We start from the raw sequence: 18,521 nt of genomic DNA, 5'->3' as shown, positions 1-18,521 counted from the left end.
GTCCATAAACACACCAGCCAGCTGGTCTGCGCATGCTCTGAAGGCGCGACTGGGGATGCCGTCGGGCCTGCAGCCCTTCGAGGGTTAACACGTTTAAATGTTTTACTCACCTCGGCTGCAGTGAAGGAGAGTCTGCATGTTTTGGTTGCGGGCCATGTCAGTGGCACTGTATTGTCCTCAAAGCGGGCAAAAAAGTTATTTAGTCTGCCTGGGAGCAAGACATCCTGGTCCGTGACTGGGCTGGTGTCTTTTTGTAATCTGTGATTGACTGTAGACCCTGCCACATACCTCTTGTGTCTGAGCCGTTGAATTGCGATTCTACTTTGTCTCTATACTGATGCTTAGCTTGTTTTATTGCCTTGCGGAGGGAATAGCTAAACTGTTTGTATTCGGTCATGTTTCCACCTTGCCTTGATTAAAAGCAGTGGTTCGCGCTTTCAGTTTCACGCGAATGCTGCCATCAATCCACAGTTTTTGGTTTGGGAATGTTTTAATCGTTGCTATGGGAACGACATCTTCAACGCACGTTCTAATGAACTCGCTCACTGAATCAGCGTATTCGTCAAATTTGTTGTTTGACGCAATACGAAACATATCCCAGTCCACGTGATGGAAGCAGTCTTGGAGCGTGGAATCAGATTGGTCGGACCAGCGTTGAACAGACCTCAGCATGGGAGATTCTCACTACTTCTGGCGCCGACAGAGATGGCCGCCTCGCTTCGCGTTCCTAGGAAACTATGCATAGGGGGAAGGAGAGAGAATGCTCATAGATCCACAAGCTCACCCAAAAAGGGATGTGAAGCCACCAGAGTGGCTAAAAGACTGTGTCGCGTGAATACAATACATACTGTTGGGGACCATACCCAGCAGGTGGAGACCGTACCTAAGTTAATGCATTGGAGGTCAGACTGTGTAATGTAAAGCTTTCATAATGTTTCAGGATATGAAGTAGCATGTTAAAGAGAATAATATTATTGTTAATTTGAGAGGGGAAGATGTAGTAGGATGGCCCTTGTGGGTATCTGTACCTATGTATGACTTGCGCAGGCTAGACTAGTAAACATGCTGAAGCTAGAACCTCGTTGTCGTGCCTCCTTATTTTAGATTAATACTACACTCATCATCTTGCGCTTTTATCACCCTGTGAAGTTCATCATTACTTATTTCATCCGTAGCCTAATAAACTGCATGCTTTCCTGACGAATGGTTGTGGGAGGACCACAACATGTCATCACGTGACTCCAAGTTTACTTTGATATGATGGTTATTATATCAATATTTGGTCATAAAAGCGTTTCCACCCCCATTTCTCGCATAAATAATTTTCCTGACACAAAAACATCCCACCTTGTCTAGCGTATTTTGTTATGTCGACGTTTTGAAAGTTTACAGACAAATGTTGTTTCCCTGAACAAGGCAGTTAACTCACTGTTCCACAGTAGGCTGTCAGTGTAAATAAGATTTTGTTCTTAACTGACTGGCCTAGTTAAATAATGGTTAATTTTTTTAAACGTATCTGCTAAAATGGTATGATTCAAGAACCAGTGATGCATTTGGGGTTTGACAACTAGGCAATTGTTGTTAATATTTTACTATCAAAATAATTTTACAGAATAATCAGATGTTTTTGTTCAATAAAGATTTATTTGTCTACATTTTTGCCACTAATATCACATAGGCTAATTCAGTTGGGGCTAATTCACCACCTGAGGAAGTGGTTAGGAGATCGCTAACTCTAATTGTTGTTATTTTTTGACAATAGCCTATTACAAATAGTTAGCCTTCTTACTGATATCTAACAGTATATTTAATGTATATGGCTATGCACCCACCTTGTCAGACCTATGCAACCACCTTTTTAATATTGCCCTTTGTTCAATATTAAATACAATTCAGACTAGAAACCCGGGCCCATTATCTCTTGAACAGCAACAATAGTGTTTGCGTTCAATTGAACCTTTATTTAACTAGGAAAGTCAGTTAAGAACAAATTCTCATTTACAATGACGACCTACAATACTGTGTCTTTCCCGCCATTAGACCTACATTTAGAAATATTGTGCAATCAGAAAGCATGTCACAAAGGAGAGAGCGAGAGAAACTGCACTGCTTCAAAGCAGCAAGCAGGAACTCTATAGTCCAGACGACTGCTTGATTGACCAGTGGGCCAGGTGTAAATGTTTGGTAGCCTTACCTTCAACAAGAGAAGTCATCCACCCTTGATGGGCAATCAGCAGAACAATAGAATCTCCGAGAACATGTTCAAAGTCTTGATGATGAGCTAAATGAAAGCCTTGAGTTTTATCAAATGTTCCAATTGATACTAGATGAAGTCATCCTGAAAGTAATCAGCTGTTTTTAAGAATGTAACATAAAATGTTAATTATTGTAATTGGATTACATAATCCCTGTTAATCTTTTACTACCCAACCGTTTGCCTGGGAAGAAAACACTTCAACTAGAGCTTGTAGTCCTAAAACCCAGAAAGGAGTTCGTTCAGCCATTCATATGAGGACAATGAATGGGGAAAGAATAGGGTTTTGGGATAAAAGCCGAATATTAAAGTCTGAGATTAACACAGGTTTAGGAGATCTTTTACGTTTTGTTCGGTGACATAATATCAGTCAGTTAACATGACCTTTATGAAATATGTATCATTTATGTCATTTATGCGCTTTTATTATTACATTACAAAATTCACAAGAGAGGCGTTAGCTGATGAAGGTTATCTCAAAAAGCAAATCATACAGTAAAAGATCTCCTAAACCTGTCTTTACCTCAGACCTTATTTTCTGCATTTATCCAAAACCCCTCCAAAAACTCAATTAATTTTCCCATAGGCTTTGTCTAACGTACCATGGAGAAGTTTGTGCCTTCAAATATACGCCGTTACTATTGCTCTCTATTGACAAAACCATTAGCTCAATTTACCCCAAGACAAACATTTAGACTACATTAGCCCACACAGCTACAAGGAGGCACTCATGCTAGGTTTAGGACCTCATATTGTAGCTTATAGAACCCCCAAATGATGTATAGGACAATCTTAATTATCTGCTTTGGTTTAGATACAACAATCATGAAACCTCTAACACAACAAATTCATTTGACTTGGTGAAAATCTGTTTTTTGGACCTAACTTGCTTACCACTTTTTCTGGTTTCTTCCTTTATCGACTCCATGAAATGTCCTCTTCCTAAATATGTAGTCTAATTATACATTTTGTGTATAGTTTCCTAGAAACAAGGGTGGCTCAATTTACCCCTTTTGCTCAATTTTTCTCAATGGAACACTTAATGGCTTTCTGTTTGAACTCTGACCTCTGTATGACAGGGAATCTGGAACAGCAGACATGCCCCTCACAGTTCCAGACACCATCACCACCTGGGAGACAGAAGCATTCTGCCTGGCTCCTGGTGGCTTCGGCCTGGCTCCTCCAGTGGAGCTCACTGTCTTCCAGCCCTTCTTCCTGGAACTCACCCTGCCGTACTCCATCATCCGTGGAGAGCACTTTGAGCTGAAGGCCACTGTGTTTAACTACCTGTCCAAGTGCATCATGGTACGGCACCGCATCATGATCGTTTCTTGAGTTGTTTCATGAGTTTCTTGAGTTGTTTTTGAACTCTTGTATTTGGTTTTGTTACAGTTGATCTAGTCAATGTTTATTTTTTTATTATTTTTTTTACACCCAATGTATCAGTCTTGGGTTTTCCATGTTATCTTACAAGTGTTCCTATTTGGCAGGTTTCTGTGACTCCAGCTCACTCCTTAGACTACACTCTCACACCCTTGAAGGATGTCCAATACTCATCATGCTTGTGTGCCAATGGACGAAAGACCTTCAGTTGGACGATGGCACCCTCTATCCTGGGTAAATCACCAGTCTTCATTCAACCGTTCTAATACTGTAGAACTTTGTTCTAAAGCTGTATCCGTACCCATTGGATGCAGTGATCACAATATAGTGGCTTTATCCAGGAAAGCCAAAGTTCCAACAGCTGGGCTTAAAATAGAGATCATACAAAATATTTTGCCCTGATTTATGTGGATGATGTTAAAAATATTTGTTGGTGTGATGTGATTAATGAGGAGCATCCAGACGCTGCACTTGATTAATTTATGAAATTGCTTCTTCCAATTATTGATAAACACGCACCTGTTAAGAAACTGACTGTGAGAACTGTTAAGGCTCCATGGATTGATGAGGAATTGTAAAACTGTATGGTTGAAAGAGATGGGGCAAAAGGAGTGGCTAATAAGTCTGGCTGCTCATCTGACTGGCTGACCTACTGCAAATTGAGAAATTATGTGACTAAACTCAACAAAAAGAAGAAGAAACTGTATTATGAAGCCAAGGTCAATGATATAAAGAATGATGGAAAAAAACTTTGGAGCACTTTAAATGGAATTATGGGCCGAAAGACAAATTCAACTCCATCTTTCATTGAATCAGATGGCTTATTCATCACAAAACCATTTGATGTTGCCAATTATTTTAATGATTATTTCATTGCCAAAGTGGGCAAACTTAAGCAGGAAATGCCAACAACGAACAGTGAGCAATTGTATTCATGCACTGCAAGTTTGAATTTTGTAAAATTACTGTGGGAGATGTGGGAAAGTTATTGTTATTGATCCGTAATAGCAAACCTGCTGGCATTGACAACTTAGATGGAAAGCTACTGAGGATGGTAGCTGTCCTCTATAGCCCCTCCTCTCTTTCATATTTTTAATCAGAGCCTATGGGAAAGTCTTTGTCCTCAGGTCTGGAGGGAAGCCAAGGTAATTCCGCCACCCAAGAGTGGTAAAGCGGCCTTTACTGGTTCTAACCGCAGACCTATCAGCTTGCTGTCAGCTCTTAGCCAACTGTTGGAAAAGATTGTGTTTGAACAAATTCAATGCTATTTCTCTGTAAACAAATTAACAACAGACTTTCAGCATGCTTATAGAGAAGGGCACTCAACATGTACTACACTGACACAAATGACCGATGATTGGTTGAAAGAAATTGATAATAATAAGATTGTGGGAGCTGTACTGTTAGATTTCAGTGCAGCCTTTGATATTATTGACCATAACCTGTTGTTGAAAAAACTTATGTGTTATGGCGTTTCCAACTCTGCCATATCATGGATTCAGAGCTATCTATCTAATAGAACTCAAAGGGTTTTCTTGAATGGAAGCTTCTCTAATATCAAACATGTAAAGTGTGGTGTACCACAGGGCAGCTCTCTAGAACCTCTACTCTTTTCTATGTTTACCAATGACCTGACACTGGCATTAAACTAAGCATGTGTGTCCATGTATGCTGATGATTCAAACATATACGCATCAGCAACCACAGCTAATGAAGTCACTGACACCCTTAACAAAGAGTTGCAGTCTATTTTGGAATGGGTGGCCAGTAATAAACTGGTCCGGAACATCACTAAGACTAAGAGCATTGTATTTGGTACAAATCATTGCTTAAGTTCAAGACCTCAGCTGAATCTGGCAATGAATGGTTTGGCTGTTGAACAAGTTGAGGAGACTAAATTACTTGGCGTTACTTCAGATAGTAAACTGTTGTGGTGAAAACATATAGATTCAATGGTTGTAAAGATGGGGAGAAGTCTGGCCGTAATAAAGAGATGCTTTGCTTTGACACACACTCCAAAAAGCAAGTTCTGCTCTAGTTTAGTCTTATCTTGATTATTGTCCGGTCGTGTTGTCCAGTGCTGCAAGGAAAGACCTAGCTAAGCTGCAGCTGGCCCAGAACAGAGCGGCACATTTTGCTCTTAATTGTAATCAGAGGGCTGATATAAATACTATGCATGCCAGTCTCTCTTGGCTAAGAGTTGAGGAGAGACTGACTGCATCACTTCTTCTTTTTATAAGAAACATTAATGTGTTGAAAATCCTAAATTGTTTGCATAGTCAACTTACACACAGCTCTGACACACACACTAGACATGCCACCAGGGGTCTTTTCACAGTCCCCAAATCCAGAGCAAATTCAAGAAAGTGTACAGTATTATATAGAGCCCTAATTGCATGGAACTTCCTTCCATCTCATATTGCTCAAATAAACAGCACATCTGGTTTAAAAAAACAGATAAAGCAACACTTTGCGGCACAAAGCCTCTCCCCTATTTGACCGAGATAGTTTGTGTGTATGCATTGATATGTAGGCTACGTGTGCCTTTTCCGTTTTTTATATGTTGTTCTGTCTTTGAGCTGTTCTTGTCTATTGATGTTTTGTATTATGTCATTCTGTATTATATCATGTTTTGTGTGGACCCCAGGAAGAGTAGCTGCTGCTTTTGCAACAGCTGTTGGGGATCCAGGCAAATACTAAAAACAGCAGAATGGATGTCAGCCTGAGTTGTGCACTCTCAGTCACCATATTGGATCTTGTGTAACTTGTGGTGTATTCTGTCTGTCAATGTGTGTGTAGGGGTTATGAATGTGTCCGTTAGTGCAGAGGCTGTCCAGTCCCACGCTGCGTGTGACAATGAGATTGTGAACGTACCGGAGAGAGGACGCATAGACACAGTCACACGGAGCCTGCTGGTGAAGGTATGCAGCCTACTGTTGTGATGGAACATACCGTTGTACAGATACCTAGTGTAACTGCCTCTGACTGAAAATAATATCCTCTCCTCTCAGGCTGAGGGAACAGAGAAGACCGACACCTACAACTGGTTGCTGTGTCCAACTGGTCAGTAATACATGAACGTTGAATGTTCACTTTGGTTGAACTGATTATCTCCATTCATCTTATCATCTGTGTGTCCACAGGAGTAACTATGACAGAGGAGGTGGAACTGCAACTCCCAAAGAATGTGGTGGATGGATCTGATCGAATTTCTCTCTCAGTCCTGGGTAAAATAAACCATTGTATTATTTAGAGAGGCTTGGTGAGTTTAGATAGGAGTTTTGGTGAGAAAAGCAACCCTTATCCAGTGATAATGCTGGTGTTTGCTAAAGAGGACAGTATCACAGAAGTCCCATGTTTACCTGTAGGTGACATCCTGGGTCGGGCCCTCAAGAACCTGGATGGACTGTTGCAGATGCCGTATGGGTGTGGAGAGCAGAATATGGCCCTCCTCGCCCCCAATATCTACATCCTGGAGTACCTGAGGAACACAGAGCAGCTCACTCCAGCCATCCGAGACAAGGCCATCAAGTTCCTCACTAGTGGTAAGAGAGTCCCTCAAAATATGGGTCGTATTGATTAGGCACCAAACGGAAGAAAACCGACTGAAACAGAGCTGGATTTGTCCAATAAGAGCCCCTTTTTTTCCGTTGAAGAACATTTTTAAACATTTCACCACAGTGTGCCCTAGTGACTACGACCCTGCTATCATGTAAATTATAGAGCTACAGCACAGATGATATTACAGTGTTATCAACAGAGCATCACTGACCCAACACATGTTGGGACTTCCAGATGTTTTGCTAAAGTCATTTGATTATAGAATATAGATTTCTTTTAAATCCCAAATATCACCCTACTCCCTACATAGTGCACTACTTTTTTCCTGGCAAAAAGAGTACGCTAGGGAATAGGGTGCCATTTGGGGCGCACCCTCAGTGAATATAAAACACACTTGGTTACTGTTGTTTGTTTTAAAAACTCACCGGCAGGTTACCAAAGGCAGCTGAACTACAAGCATGTTGATGGTGCATACAGCACATTTGGACAAGGTTCAGGGAACACTTGGTAAGTATTGTGTTTCACCTACTGGTAAACACATTATAACTGTCTGTTTCAATTAAGTATTGACCAATCAAATGACATTGTCTCTGACAGGGAGACCATGGATGTGACATAAATTAAAATAATCTTTTGTTGCATGTAATGTCAAGCTCTGTCATGTTTATAACAACCTTATGTGGCTATTATGACTGGACATTCAAATCAAGTTCTCTTTTCTCAGGCTGACTGCTTTTGTTTTGAGGTCCTTTGGCAAAGCAAAGTCTTTCATTTATATTGATCCCGCAAAAATTGAGCAAACCAAGACTTGGTTGGAACGTCAACAAGGCGAACATGGCTGTTTCATCAGATTGGGGAAACTCTTTAACAACAGAATGAAGGTATTTATATTGATAATAAACTGATAGAAGATGGTAGAAGATGTCGTTTTACGTCTCGTCGGACCAGCCATAAAGAATGATGATTTCAACAGACTTGTATCAGGCTACAGTTTACACATGTTTTAGTATTTAGCATATTGTTTTGTAGGGTGGGGTGACAGATGAAGTCACACTGACGGCCTACATCACTGCTTCAATGCTGGAGCTCAACATGTCAGTGTCGGTACGTAGCATCTCCACATAACTATTGTTTCTCACTTCAACAACGTCCATTACAGGAAACTGATTTAGCCTCCTGTATGAAGTCTATTGTATACATTTTATGTCAACTGTCTTTTAGATATTCTAAAATGTAGTGAGTTCTGTGTTAAAATTGATCTGAAAGTAGCATATGGAATAGAAATAAGAATAGCTGTTACCATAAGCAGTCCTGAATGACAGTGTGCTGTTAACATAAAAAGTACAGACATAGTTATAATAATGTAAACTGAAAAACTAAAAGTGCTCCAGCATGAATGTGTCTAGCCTGGTCCCAGATCTGTTTGTATTACCTTGGCATTACAAACAGATCTTGGACCAGGCTAACATGTCTCTTAATGTGCTGCTCTGTTATTTTGTGCTCCAGGATCCTGTTGTGTACCGCAGCTTGTCTTGCCTGAGGAACTCCACCAGTGATTTGTCCAACACTTACACTACTGCTCTGCTGGCCTACACCTTTACCCTGGCAGGGGACATGGAGACCCGGGCCCAGCTTCTGCAGCACCTGGACACGATCTCATTACAAGAAGGTGAGACATATCCTGGTCCAAGATCTGTTTGTGGTGTCTTGCCTTGATTGAGCTTACCTGGGCAATGGAGCCAGTGAAGTGATCAGAAAAGTGCAAACCCTCCTCCTGTCTGGCACTCCAGGTCGTCTCAATTCAATGCCCAGAGTATTTCAAAGAACTCAGGTGTCTGTCATAAAATTCATTAGGGAGGTCAGAGATGAACTTTGTATTCTGTTTAATGATGAATAAGCTAGTCCTCTGTCTCTCTCTCTCTCTCTCTCTGTGTTCCTCATCCCTAAGGGGGTGTCCTGCACTGGACTCAGACCTCCTCAGAGACCTCAGCCTCCCTGGCGGTGGAAATCAGCTCCTATGTTCTGCTGGCTTCCCTCAGTGCCTCCCCTCTGTCTACCACTGACCTTGGCTACGCCTCCCGCATCGTCAGGTGGCTGGTGAGACAGCAGAACGCCTACGGAGGCTTCTCTTCCACACAGGTATATTTCCAAAACACCTCCGTTCTGAAGCGGCACCCTGTGCTGTGCACTAGTAGTGAGGCATTATTACCTTGACTTCACAACAGGCATGTATGTGCTTCTTGTCATGTCAAGCCTGGCGAGGATAACTTGCACTGAAATGGAGCCAATAAATCATAATGGATGGAAATGGGAAATAGTCACTCTAGGAACTGACCAATGTAAAAATCTACCCTTTCTGTCAATGGGTGTTTTCATTCATTTTGAACATATTTGTCTGTGGTCTGTTGGTGTGTGTGTTTAGGACACAGTGGTGGCCCTCCAGGCCCTGGCTCTCTACTCCACCAGGGTGTACAGTAGAGAGGGTGCCAGCACAGTCACAGTACATTCTCCCAGTGGGGCACAGCACCTCTTCGAAGTGAACCAAAACAACAAGCTTCTCTACCAGGAGAGGGCGCTGCAGGACACAGAAGGGAAGTACAGCGTGGAAGTGAAGGGCAGTGCTTGTGCCTCAGTGCAGGTCAGTGAATACACTCCTCCCAATACTAAAGTGCAAGATATGGATTTGTATATTACTGTGAATTTCAAACATTTAATAAGTGTTGGCTGGCTTGATAGTTTTAAATGGTATATTTCTGGACAGGTTGGTTTCCCTGACTTGTTCTTCCCTCTTTCCCAGGTGGTGCTCCACTACAACATCCCTACTCCTACTGACAGCACAACGCTCAGCATCCAGGTGAAGCCAGAGGTGGACTGCAACAGTAACTCTTTGAGACCCAGAGTCACGCTGAAACTCCAGTCTCAGTAAGAATGAATGACTTATTTGCATTCACAGAAGCATTCTTTCAATCAGTTTATTATTTGAATCAGGTCAATGATGACACTCCAGTGTTGTTTTGGAGCATGTCTTACAGACTGTATCTGACCCAATTGAATTGGTGTTATTATACCTATAGTGCCCTCTGTTATTATGGGGACAAAGAAGCTTTTTTTTTCTTCATTTGGCTCTGTACTCCAAAAGTGTGGATTTCAAATAAAACAATGGCTATGAGGTTAAAGTGTGGTATTAACATCCATATTTGGTGAACCGTTTAGAAGTTACAGTGCGTTTTGTACATAGTCCCCCCATTTTAGGACAAATTCACGTATATGTTTATTAATGTCGTAAAAAGTTAAGTACTTGGTCCCATTTTCACGCTACAAATTTGTTGGATGCATTTCCTTTTTATTTCAGATTATTTTCTGCCCAATAGAAATGTATGGTAAATAATGTCTTGCGCCATTTTGGAGTCCATTTTATTGTAAATAAGAATAGAATATGTTTCTAAACGCTTCTATATTAATGTCTATGCTACCATGATCACAAATAATCATGAATGAATTGTGAATAATGATGAGTGAGAAAGTTACATACTCACAAACAGCAGATCCCCAAGAGATGCTAACCTCTCACCATAACAATAACAGGGGATGTCAGATGAATAATCTGCAACACAACCAAAACAAACAGCAAATGCATCCAACTAATTTATAGAGTCACAAGCTTGATGTAGTCATTGTGTGCTCTGAATATGGGACCAAACACTTTTTACTACTTTAATACACATATAAGTGAATTTTTCCCAATCGCCTACTTTGGTCCCCTAAAATGGGGAGGCCATGTACAAAAAGTGCTGTAATTTCTAAAGCTGAAAGTCTGCACTTAATCCTCATAGTCATTGTTTGATTTACAGAAATGCTTCTCTGTCCCAATAATTACAGAGGGCACTGTATGTATGGGTCATTTCACTTCTAGTGTGTACATAGGCTTGGATCGGTAACAGTAAGAAAGCATATCAGGCAACCATGTCTTTTTATGTTTTATGGGTAAATAGTCAAAGTATCCAATCATTTGATTATCACAAGCACTTGTCAACATCAAACTTTGATATGACAGGCAACTCTTTGTTTTCACAGATATCATGGAAAGGAGCTGACCACCAATATGATTATAGTCGATTTGAAAATGCTGTCTGGGTTTGTCCCAGACCCAGAGTCTTTGAGGAGGGTGAGTTTTTGTCATAACATACGTTTGCTTATGGTGTTACCTGTTGTCACGCGGGACTAGGTGGGTGCAGGAATCCGACGCAGAGAGAGTTCCACTGAGGTTAAGTGCTTTACTCAGGCACAACAAAATAATAAGCCCAACAAATACAGGGCACGGGACACACAACGAGACAACCCAAAAACCACAGCGTGCCAAGTTAAAGAAAATAAAATCCACCACTACCTAACATGCACACACGTAACATAAAGACAATCCACCACTACCTAACATGCACACACATAACATAAAGACAATCCACCACTACCTAACATGCACACACGTAACATAAAGACAATCCACCACTACCTAACATGCACACACGTAACATAAAGACAATCCACCACTACCTAACATGCACACACGTAACATAAAGACAATCCACCACTACCTAACATGCACACACGTAACATAAAGACAAACCCGCACAAAACAAGGGCGGGTCTACCTACTAAATATAGGGAAGCTAATTAAACCAAACAACAGAAACACAGGTGAAACTAATAAGACAAAACAAACAGACAAACGAAAAAGGGATCGGTGGCGGCTAGTAGGACGGTGACGATGACCGCCGAGCACCGCCCGAAGTCGTGACACCTGTGACCTTTTTCTATGTATAGTAACTCTTGCCTCTTTCACCTGTGAATCTTTCTGAAACTGAACATTGTTGTCAATGCAATATGAATAACATGTATGGCTTGTCTTCACAGCTGAGGAGGTCACTTTTTGTGGATCGTGTTGATGCTAAAGATGACCATGTGTTAATGTACTTGACAGAGGTGAGACCAAAACCAAATCGTCCATTCTATCAACTTTGCACAACTCTTAGGGCAACATATGCCCATTGTTTCTGTCAAAATTGCTTTGGTTGGGAATCATTGATGGAGAGCAATATTCAAATCTTGTCTCTGATTTTCACATTTTAGACCACTCAGGAACACGCTTAACACCTTTTGGTAAGCAATTCTGGTCTTTGGCATAAACATTTGTCTAATTGTCTCTCTGAACAACAGAACTCTATACCAGGGTTAGGTTTTCAGAAGATTGAGGGGGGCTTTCCTTTACCTGGGTTTTGGGCCTTTCATATTTCTTTTGATCCTGACAAACTCCCCAGTCCCTTCCAATGACAAGCATACTCATAACATGATGCTGCCACCACAATACTGGAGAATACAGAGGGTTTCTCTCTGTGTTGTATTGGATTTGACCCAAACCTGTAGTTTCTAATTTAGGCCACAACGTTAATGTCTTTGCCATGCTGTCTTGCAGTATTACTTAACTGCCTTAATTTAAACATAATGGGTGATTTGGAGTGGATTTTTTAAACACAGACTTTCTTTATTTCACTTTCTCATACAGGCCGGTAATGTGTCATGAAAGCAATGTTGTTGGTCCCTTTGTATTTTCTAGTATTGTTGTGGCAGCATCATGTTATGGTTATGCTTGTCACTGGCAGGGACCGGGTGTTTGTTAGGAGCCAAATAAATATGAAAGGAGCAAAGCCCAGGTAAAAAGTTATAGGAATCTACAATCTACACACAATACCCCATAATGACAAAGCAAATAAAAAAATAAAATATCACATTTACATAAGTATTCAGACCCTTTTCTCATTACTTTATTGAAGCACCTTTGGCAGCGATTACAGCCTCGAGTCTTCTTGGGTATGACTCTACAAGTTTGGCATACATGTATTTGGGGAATTTAAATGAAAGGAGCAAAGCCCAGGTAAAAAGTTATAGGAAATCAACCCCCCCTCAGTTTTCTGAAAACCTTACCCTGGGTTGGAGTTTTATTTTTCTGCGGGACAATTACACAATTTGTAATCCCAAAGACACAACAGAATGTCTTTCCAATAGGTGTTGTGTTCCTGAATGGTCAAGTCTCCATCCTGATTTAAATCTACATTAAAAAGTCAGAGACAAGATTTGAATATTGCTGTCCATCAATAATTACCAACCAAATTTACTGACCTTGAGACATTTTGACAAAAACAATGGATATGCAGTGCCTCCGGAAAGTACTGTCATAGCCAAAAGTTTTGAGAATGACACAAATATACATTTTCACAAAGTCTGCTGCCTCAGTTTGTATGATGGCAATTTGCATATACTCCAGAATGTTATGAAGAGTGATCAGATGAATTGCAATTATTTGCAAAGTCCCTCTTTGCCATGCAAATCAACTGAATCCCCAAAAAACATTTCCACTGCATTTCATCCCTGACACAAAAGGACCTGCTGACATCATGTCAGTGATTCTCTCGTTAACACAGGTGTGAGTGTTGACGAGTACAAGGCTGGAGATCACTCTGTCATGCTGATTGAGTTTGAATAACAGACCGGAAGCTTCAAAAGGAGGGTGGTGCTTAGAATCATTGTTCTTCCTCTGTCAATCATGGTTACCTGCAAGGAAATAGGTGCCGTCATCATTGCTTTGCACAAAAAGGGCTTCACAGGCAAGGATATTGCTGCCAGTAAGATTGCACCTAAATCAACAATTTATCGGATCATCAAGAACTTCAAGAAGAGCGGTTCAATTGTTGTGAAGGCTTCAGGGCGCCCAAGAACGTCCAGCAAGCACCAGAACTGTCTCCTAAAGTTGATTCCGCTGTGGGATCGGGGCACTACCAGTACATAGCTTGCTCAAGAATGGCAGCAGGCAGGTGTGATTGCATCTGAACGCACAGTGAGGCAAAGACTTTTGGTGGATGGCTTGGTTTCAAGAAGGGAAGCAAAGGAGCCACGTCTCTCCAGGAAAAACATCAGGGACAGACTGATATTCTGGAAAAGGTACAGGGATTGGACTGCTGAGGACTGGGGTAAAGTAAATTTCTCTGATGAATCCCCTTTCCGATTGTTTGGAGCATCCAGAAAAATGCTTGTCCAGAGAAGACAAGGTGAGCGCTACCATCAGTCCTGTGTCATGCCAAAAGCATCCTGTGACCATTAATGTGACGGGTTTGCTTCTCAGCCAAGGTAGTTGCTCACTCACAATTTTGTGACGAACAATGCCTTTTCCAGCATGATGGAGCACCTTGCCATAAGGCAAAGGTGATAACTAAGTGGCTCTGGTACAAAACATTGATATTTTGGGTCCATGGCCAGGAAACTCCCCAGACCTTAATCCCATTGAGAACTTGTGGTCAATCCGCAAGAGGCGGGTGGGCAAATAAAACCCCTCAAATTCCTTCAAACTGCAAGCATTGATTATGCAAGAATGGGCTGCCATCATGTGACCCATAAGTTAATTGACAGCATGCCAGGGCGGATTGCAGAGGTCTTGAAAAATAAGGGTCCACACTGCAAATATTGACTCTTTGATTCAACTTCTTGTAATTGTCAATAAAAGCCTTTGATACTTACGAAATGCTTGTAATTATACTTCTGACAAAAATATCTAAAGACACTGAAGCAGCAAACTTTGTGAAAATTAATATTTGTGTCATTCTCAAAACTTTTGGCCACGACCGTATTCAGACCCCTTGACTTTTTCCACATTTTGTTACATTACAGCCTTATTAAAATAGGGGGAAAAAACAATCTTTACACAATACCCCATAATGACAAAGCAAATAGAATAAAAAATATCACATTTACATAAGTTTTCAGGCCCTTTTCTCAGGTACTTTGTTGAAGCACCTTTGGCAGCGATTACAGATTCAAGTCTTCTTGAGTTTGACTCTACAAACTTGACATACATGTATTTGGGGAGTTTATCCCATTCTGCTCTGCTGATCCGCTCAAGCTCTGTCAGGTTGGATGGGGAGTGTTGCTGCACCGCTATTTTCAGGTCTCTCCGGAAATGTTCGATCGGGTTCGTCGATGCTCTGGTAGGGCCCCTCAAAGACATTCAGAGACTTGTCCCGAAGCAACTCCTGCATTGTCTTGGCTGTGTGCTCCAGGTCGTTGTTCTGTTGGAAGGTGATCCTTTGCCCCAGTCAGGTCCTGAGTGGTCTGAGGAAGGTTTTCATCAAAAATCTCTCTGTACTTTGCTCCGTTCATTTTTGCCTCGATCCGGACTAGTATTCCAGTCCCTGTCACTAATAAACATCAAAACAGCATGATTCTGCCACCACCATGCTTCACCTTCGGGATGGTGCCAGGTTTGTGACGCTTGACATTCAGGCCAAACAGTTCAATCTTGGTTTCATCTGACCAGAGAATCTTGTTTCTCATGGTCTGAGAGGAGTGACTTCTGTCTGGCCACTCTACCATAAAGGCCTGATTGGTGAAGTGCTGCAGAGATGGTTGTCCTTCTGGAAGGTTCTTCCATCCCCACAGAGGAACTCCGAAGCTCTGTCAGAGTGACCATTAGGTTCTTGATCACCTCCCTGACCAAGGCCCTTCCCGGATTGCTCAGTTTGGCTGGGAGGCCAGCTCTAGGAAGAGTCTTGGTGATTCCAAACTTCTTACATTTAAGAATGATGGAGGCCACTGTGTTCTTGGAGACTTTCAATGCTGCAGAAATATTTTGGTACCCTTCCCCAGATTGTGTTGTGCCTCAACACAATCCTGTCTCGAAGCTCTGCAGACAATTCCTTCATCCTCTTGGCTTGGTTTTTGTTCTGACAATCATTGTTCTGACCTTATCTAGACAGGTGTGTGCCTTTCCAAATCATGTCCTGTTAATTGAATTTACCACAGGTGGACTCCAATCAAGTTGTAGAAACATCTCAAGGATGATCAGATGCACCTGAGCACCTTAAACTTGACCTCAAAAAACCATCTGGGTCAGATTGTTTAGACCCTTTCTTCTTTAAAGTTGCTGCCTCTATCGTCGCTAAGCCTATCTACAACATTTTTAAGATATCCTTTCTGGGAAGGTTGCCATTGCTTTTAAGGCAGCCACATTTCATCCTTTATTTAAAGGGAGAGATCAAGCTGATCCTAACTGTTATAGGCCTATTTCTATTTTGCCCTTTTCTATCAAATGTTTTGGAAAAACTTGTCAATAATCAACTGACTGGCTTTCTTGGTGTCTATAGTATTCTATCGGGTATGCAATCTGGTTTCCGCTGGCTAAGGAGTATTGGTGTCTCTGAGGTGTCTTTGGCCTGGTTTGCTAACTATCTCTCTCAAAGAGTGCAGTGTATAAAGTCTGCTGTCTCAGCCACTGCCTGTTACCAAGGGAGTACCCCAAGGCTTAATCCTAGGCTCCACGCTCTTCTCAATTTACATCAACAACATAGCTCAGGCAGCAGGAAGCTCTCTCATCCATTTCTATGCAGATTATACAGTCTTATACTCAGTTGGCCCCTCCCTGGATTTTGTGCTAAATGCTCTAAATGCTCTTAGTGTCCAACAAGCTTTCTCTGCCCTTAACCTTGTTCTGAACACCTCCAAAACAAAGGTAATGTGGTTTGGTAGGAAGAATGCCCCTCTTCTAAAAGGTGTTATTACTACCTCTGAAGGTTTAGAGCTTGAGGTAGTCACCTCATACAAGTACTTGGGAGTATGGCTAGACGTTGCACTGTCCTTCTCTCAGCACATATCAATGCTGCAGGCTAAAGTTAAATCTAGACTTGGTTTCTTCTATCGTAATCGCTCCTCTTTCACCCCAGCTGCCAAACTAACCCTAATTCAGATGACCATCCAACCCATGCTAGATTACGAAGACATAATTTATAGATCGGAAGGTAAGTGTGCTCTTGTGAGGTTCCCACAGTACACACATCCCTGTCTTATTTCTCTTTTCAGTTCGCTGCAACTAGCGACTGGTAAGGGCTGCAACAAACACTCAAACTGGACAGTTTTATCTCAGTTTCTTCATTCTAAACACTCAGTCATGGACACTCTTACTGACAGTTGTGGCTGCTTTGTGTGATGCATTGTTGTCTCTACCTTCTTGACCTTTGTGCTGTTGACCGTGCCCAATAATGTTTGTACCATGTTTTGTGCTGCTACCATGTTGTGTTGCTACAATGCTGTGTTGTCATGTGTTGCTGCCTTGCTATGTTGTTGTCTTATGTCTCTCTTTATGTAGTGTTGTGTTGTCTCTCTTGTTGTGATGTGTGTTTTGTCCTGTATTTATATTGTATTTACTTATTTATTTTTAATCCCAGGCCACCATCCCCGCAGGAGGCCTTTTGCCTTTTCGCAGGCTGTCATTGTAAATAAGAATGTGTTCTTAACTGACTTGCCTCGTTAAATAAAGGTTAAATAACATTGAAATAAAATAAGTTGGGTGTCAAGTAGAATGTTACCGAAACTGAAACTTCTGCTTATATAATTTAAATAATTGTGACCCATATGTTTATTTCATGTTTGTTTTATCTCCGAACAGTTATCATCACATTTTCCATTCAACCACACCCTGGACATCATACAGGAGCTTCCAGTACAGAATCTAAAGCCAGCGGTGGTCCGGATCTACGACTACTACCAGCCAAGTAGGTTTATATCTAACTCTCCCCAAAACATATTTTTCCCTCTTCTTACATTTGGTTAACTTGTGTTAATTTACTGAGACTTACCTGTCTTGTGATTTTATTCAGGTGACCAGGCAGAGACAGAATATGTCTTCCCTTGCAAGTAGGGGTTACAAACTGGTGAGCTGCTTTAAATATGGAATTATTGATGTTGAATTATTAGATTTACTATACATGTATACTCTATACTTTTACTCTAAATTATTTTGTTTAACTGTGTTGATATTCCTTCATTCCTTTTACCTAAATGCTGGTAAGTTTGTTAAAGCATTCATTCCTTACATGTACACTACTGTATGCATTTACTCCTTTGCAGATGTAAGAAGAAAATGACATTCACACAGAGGTCACACCTGCAACCCTTGAGACAGCTTTCTCTAAAGTAAAATATGTAACTGGAATTAAAGTTTTCCATTATAACCCTATTCTTGAGCATTTTTCCCAGAATGTTTTATCACATTGTGGCAAGCAATGAGTTCCAAGGTGTAGGCTCAGGAGACAAGGTGAGTATTGAAAGGCTTTATATAAGACAGTGGGTCTCACCCCGGGGTACGAGTACCCATGGGGGTACCTGGCCCATCCACAGGGGGTACTTGGGAAGACTCATGGGCAGCTCAATATGTGAATGGGGTACAGTAAGCAAAAATGGTCTAGAACCACTGTAGTAGTAAGTAGTAACAGAAGATCTACAT

The 18,521-nt window shown here is 41.4% G+C and overlaps 1 protein-coding gene across 1 annotated transcript in view; it reads left to right on the top strand.

Annotated features, from left to right (window-relative positions):
• The window catches only part of LOC135552780 (alpha-2-macroglobulin-like), a 34,151-nt gene extending 15,897 nt beyond the window's left edge, over positions 1-18,254 (top strand). Inside the window, exons 19-36 of the mRNA XM_064984622.1 lie at positions 3,334-3,559; positions 3,745-3,871; positions 6,437-6,558; positions 6,649-6,700; positions 6,781-6,864; positions 7,006-7,182; positions 7,630-7,705; positions 7,923-8,079; positions 8,228-8,302; positions 8,705-8,867; positions 9,147-9,337; positions 9,621-9,836; positions 9,996-10,120; positions 11,273-11,363; positions 12,110-12,178; positions 17,685-17,790; positions 17,896-17,949; positions 18,146-18,254. Of these exons, the coding sequence (XP_064840694.1) occupies positions 3,334-3,559; positions 3,745-3,871; positions 6,437-6,558; positions 6,649-6,700; positions 6,781-6,864; positions 7,006-7,182; positions 7,630-7,705; positions 7,923-8,079; positions 8,228-8,302; positions 8,705-8,867; positions 9,147-9,337; positions 9,621-9,836; positions 9,996-10,120; positions 11,273-11,363; positions 12,110-12,178; positions 17,685-17,790; positions 17,896-17,936 (2,098 nt within the window). The 3' untranslated portion in view covers positions 17,937-17,949; positions 18,146-18,254. The remainder of the gene's footprint in view (positions 1-3,333; positions 3,560-3,744; positions 3,872-6,436; positions 6,559-6,648; positions 6,701-6,780; positions 6,865-7,005; positions 7,183-7,629; positions 7,706-7,922; positions 8,080-8,227; positions 8,303-8,704; positions 8,868-9,146; positions 9,338-9,620; positions 9,837-9,995; positions 10,121-11,272; positions 11,364-12,109; positions 12,179-17,684; positions 17,791-17,895; positions 17,950-18,145) is intronic.
• The last annotated feature ends 267 nt before the right edge of the window (positions 18,255-18,521 follow it).

This window comes from Oncorhynchus masou, chromosome 13 (assembly GCF_036934945.1).
Source record: "Oncorhynchus masou masou isolate Uvic2021 chromosome 13, UVic_Omas_1.1, whole genome shotgun sequence".
In the NCBI taxonomy this organism is placed as follows: domain Eukaryota; kingdom Metazoa; phylum Chordata; class Actinopteri; order Salmoniformes; family Salmonidae; genus Oncorhynchus; species Oncorhynchus masou.
The sequence above is the reverse complement of the archived record's forward strand: the minus strand, read 5'-3'. Positions and strand labels throughout refer to the sequence as shown.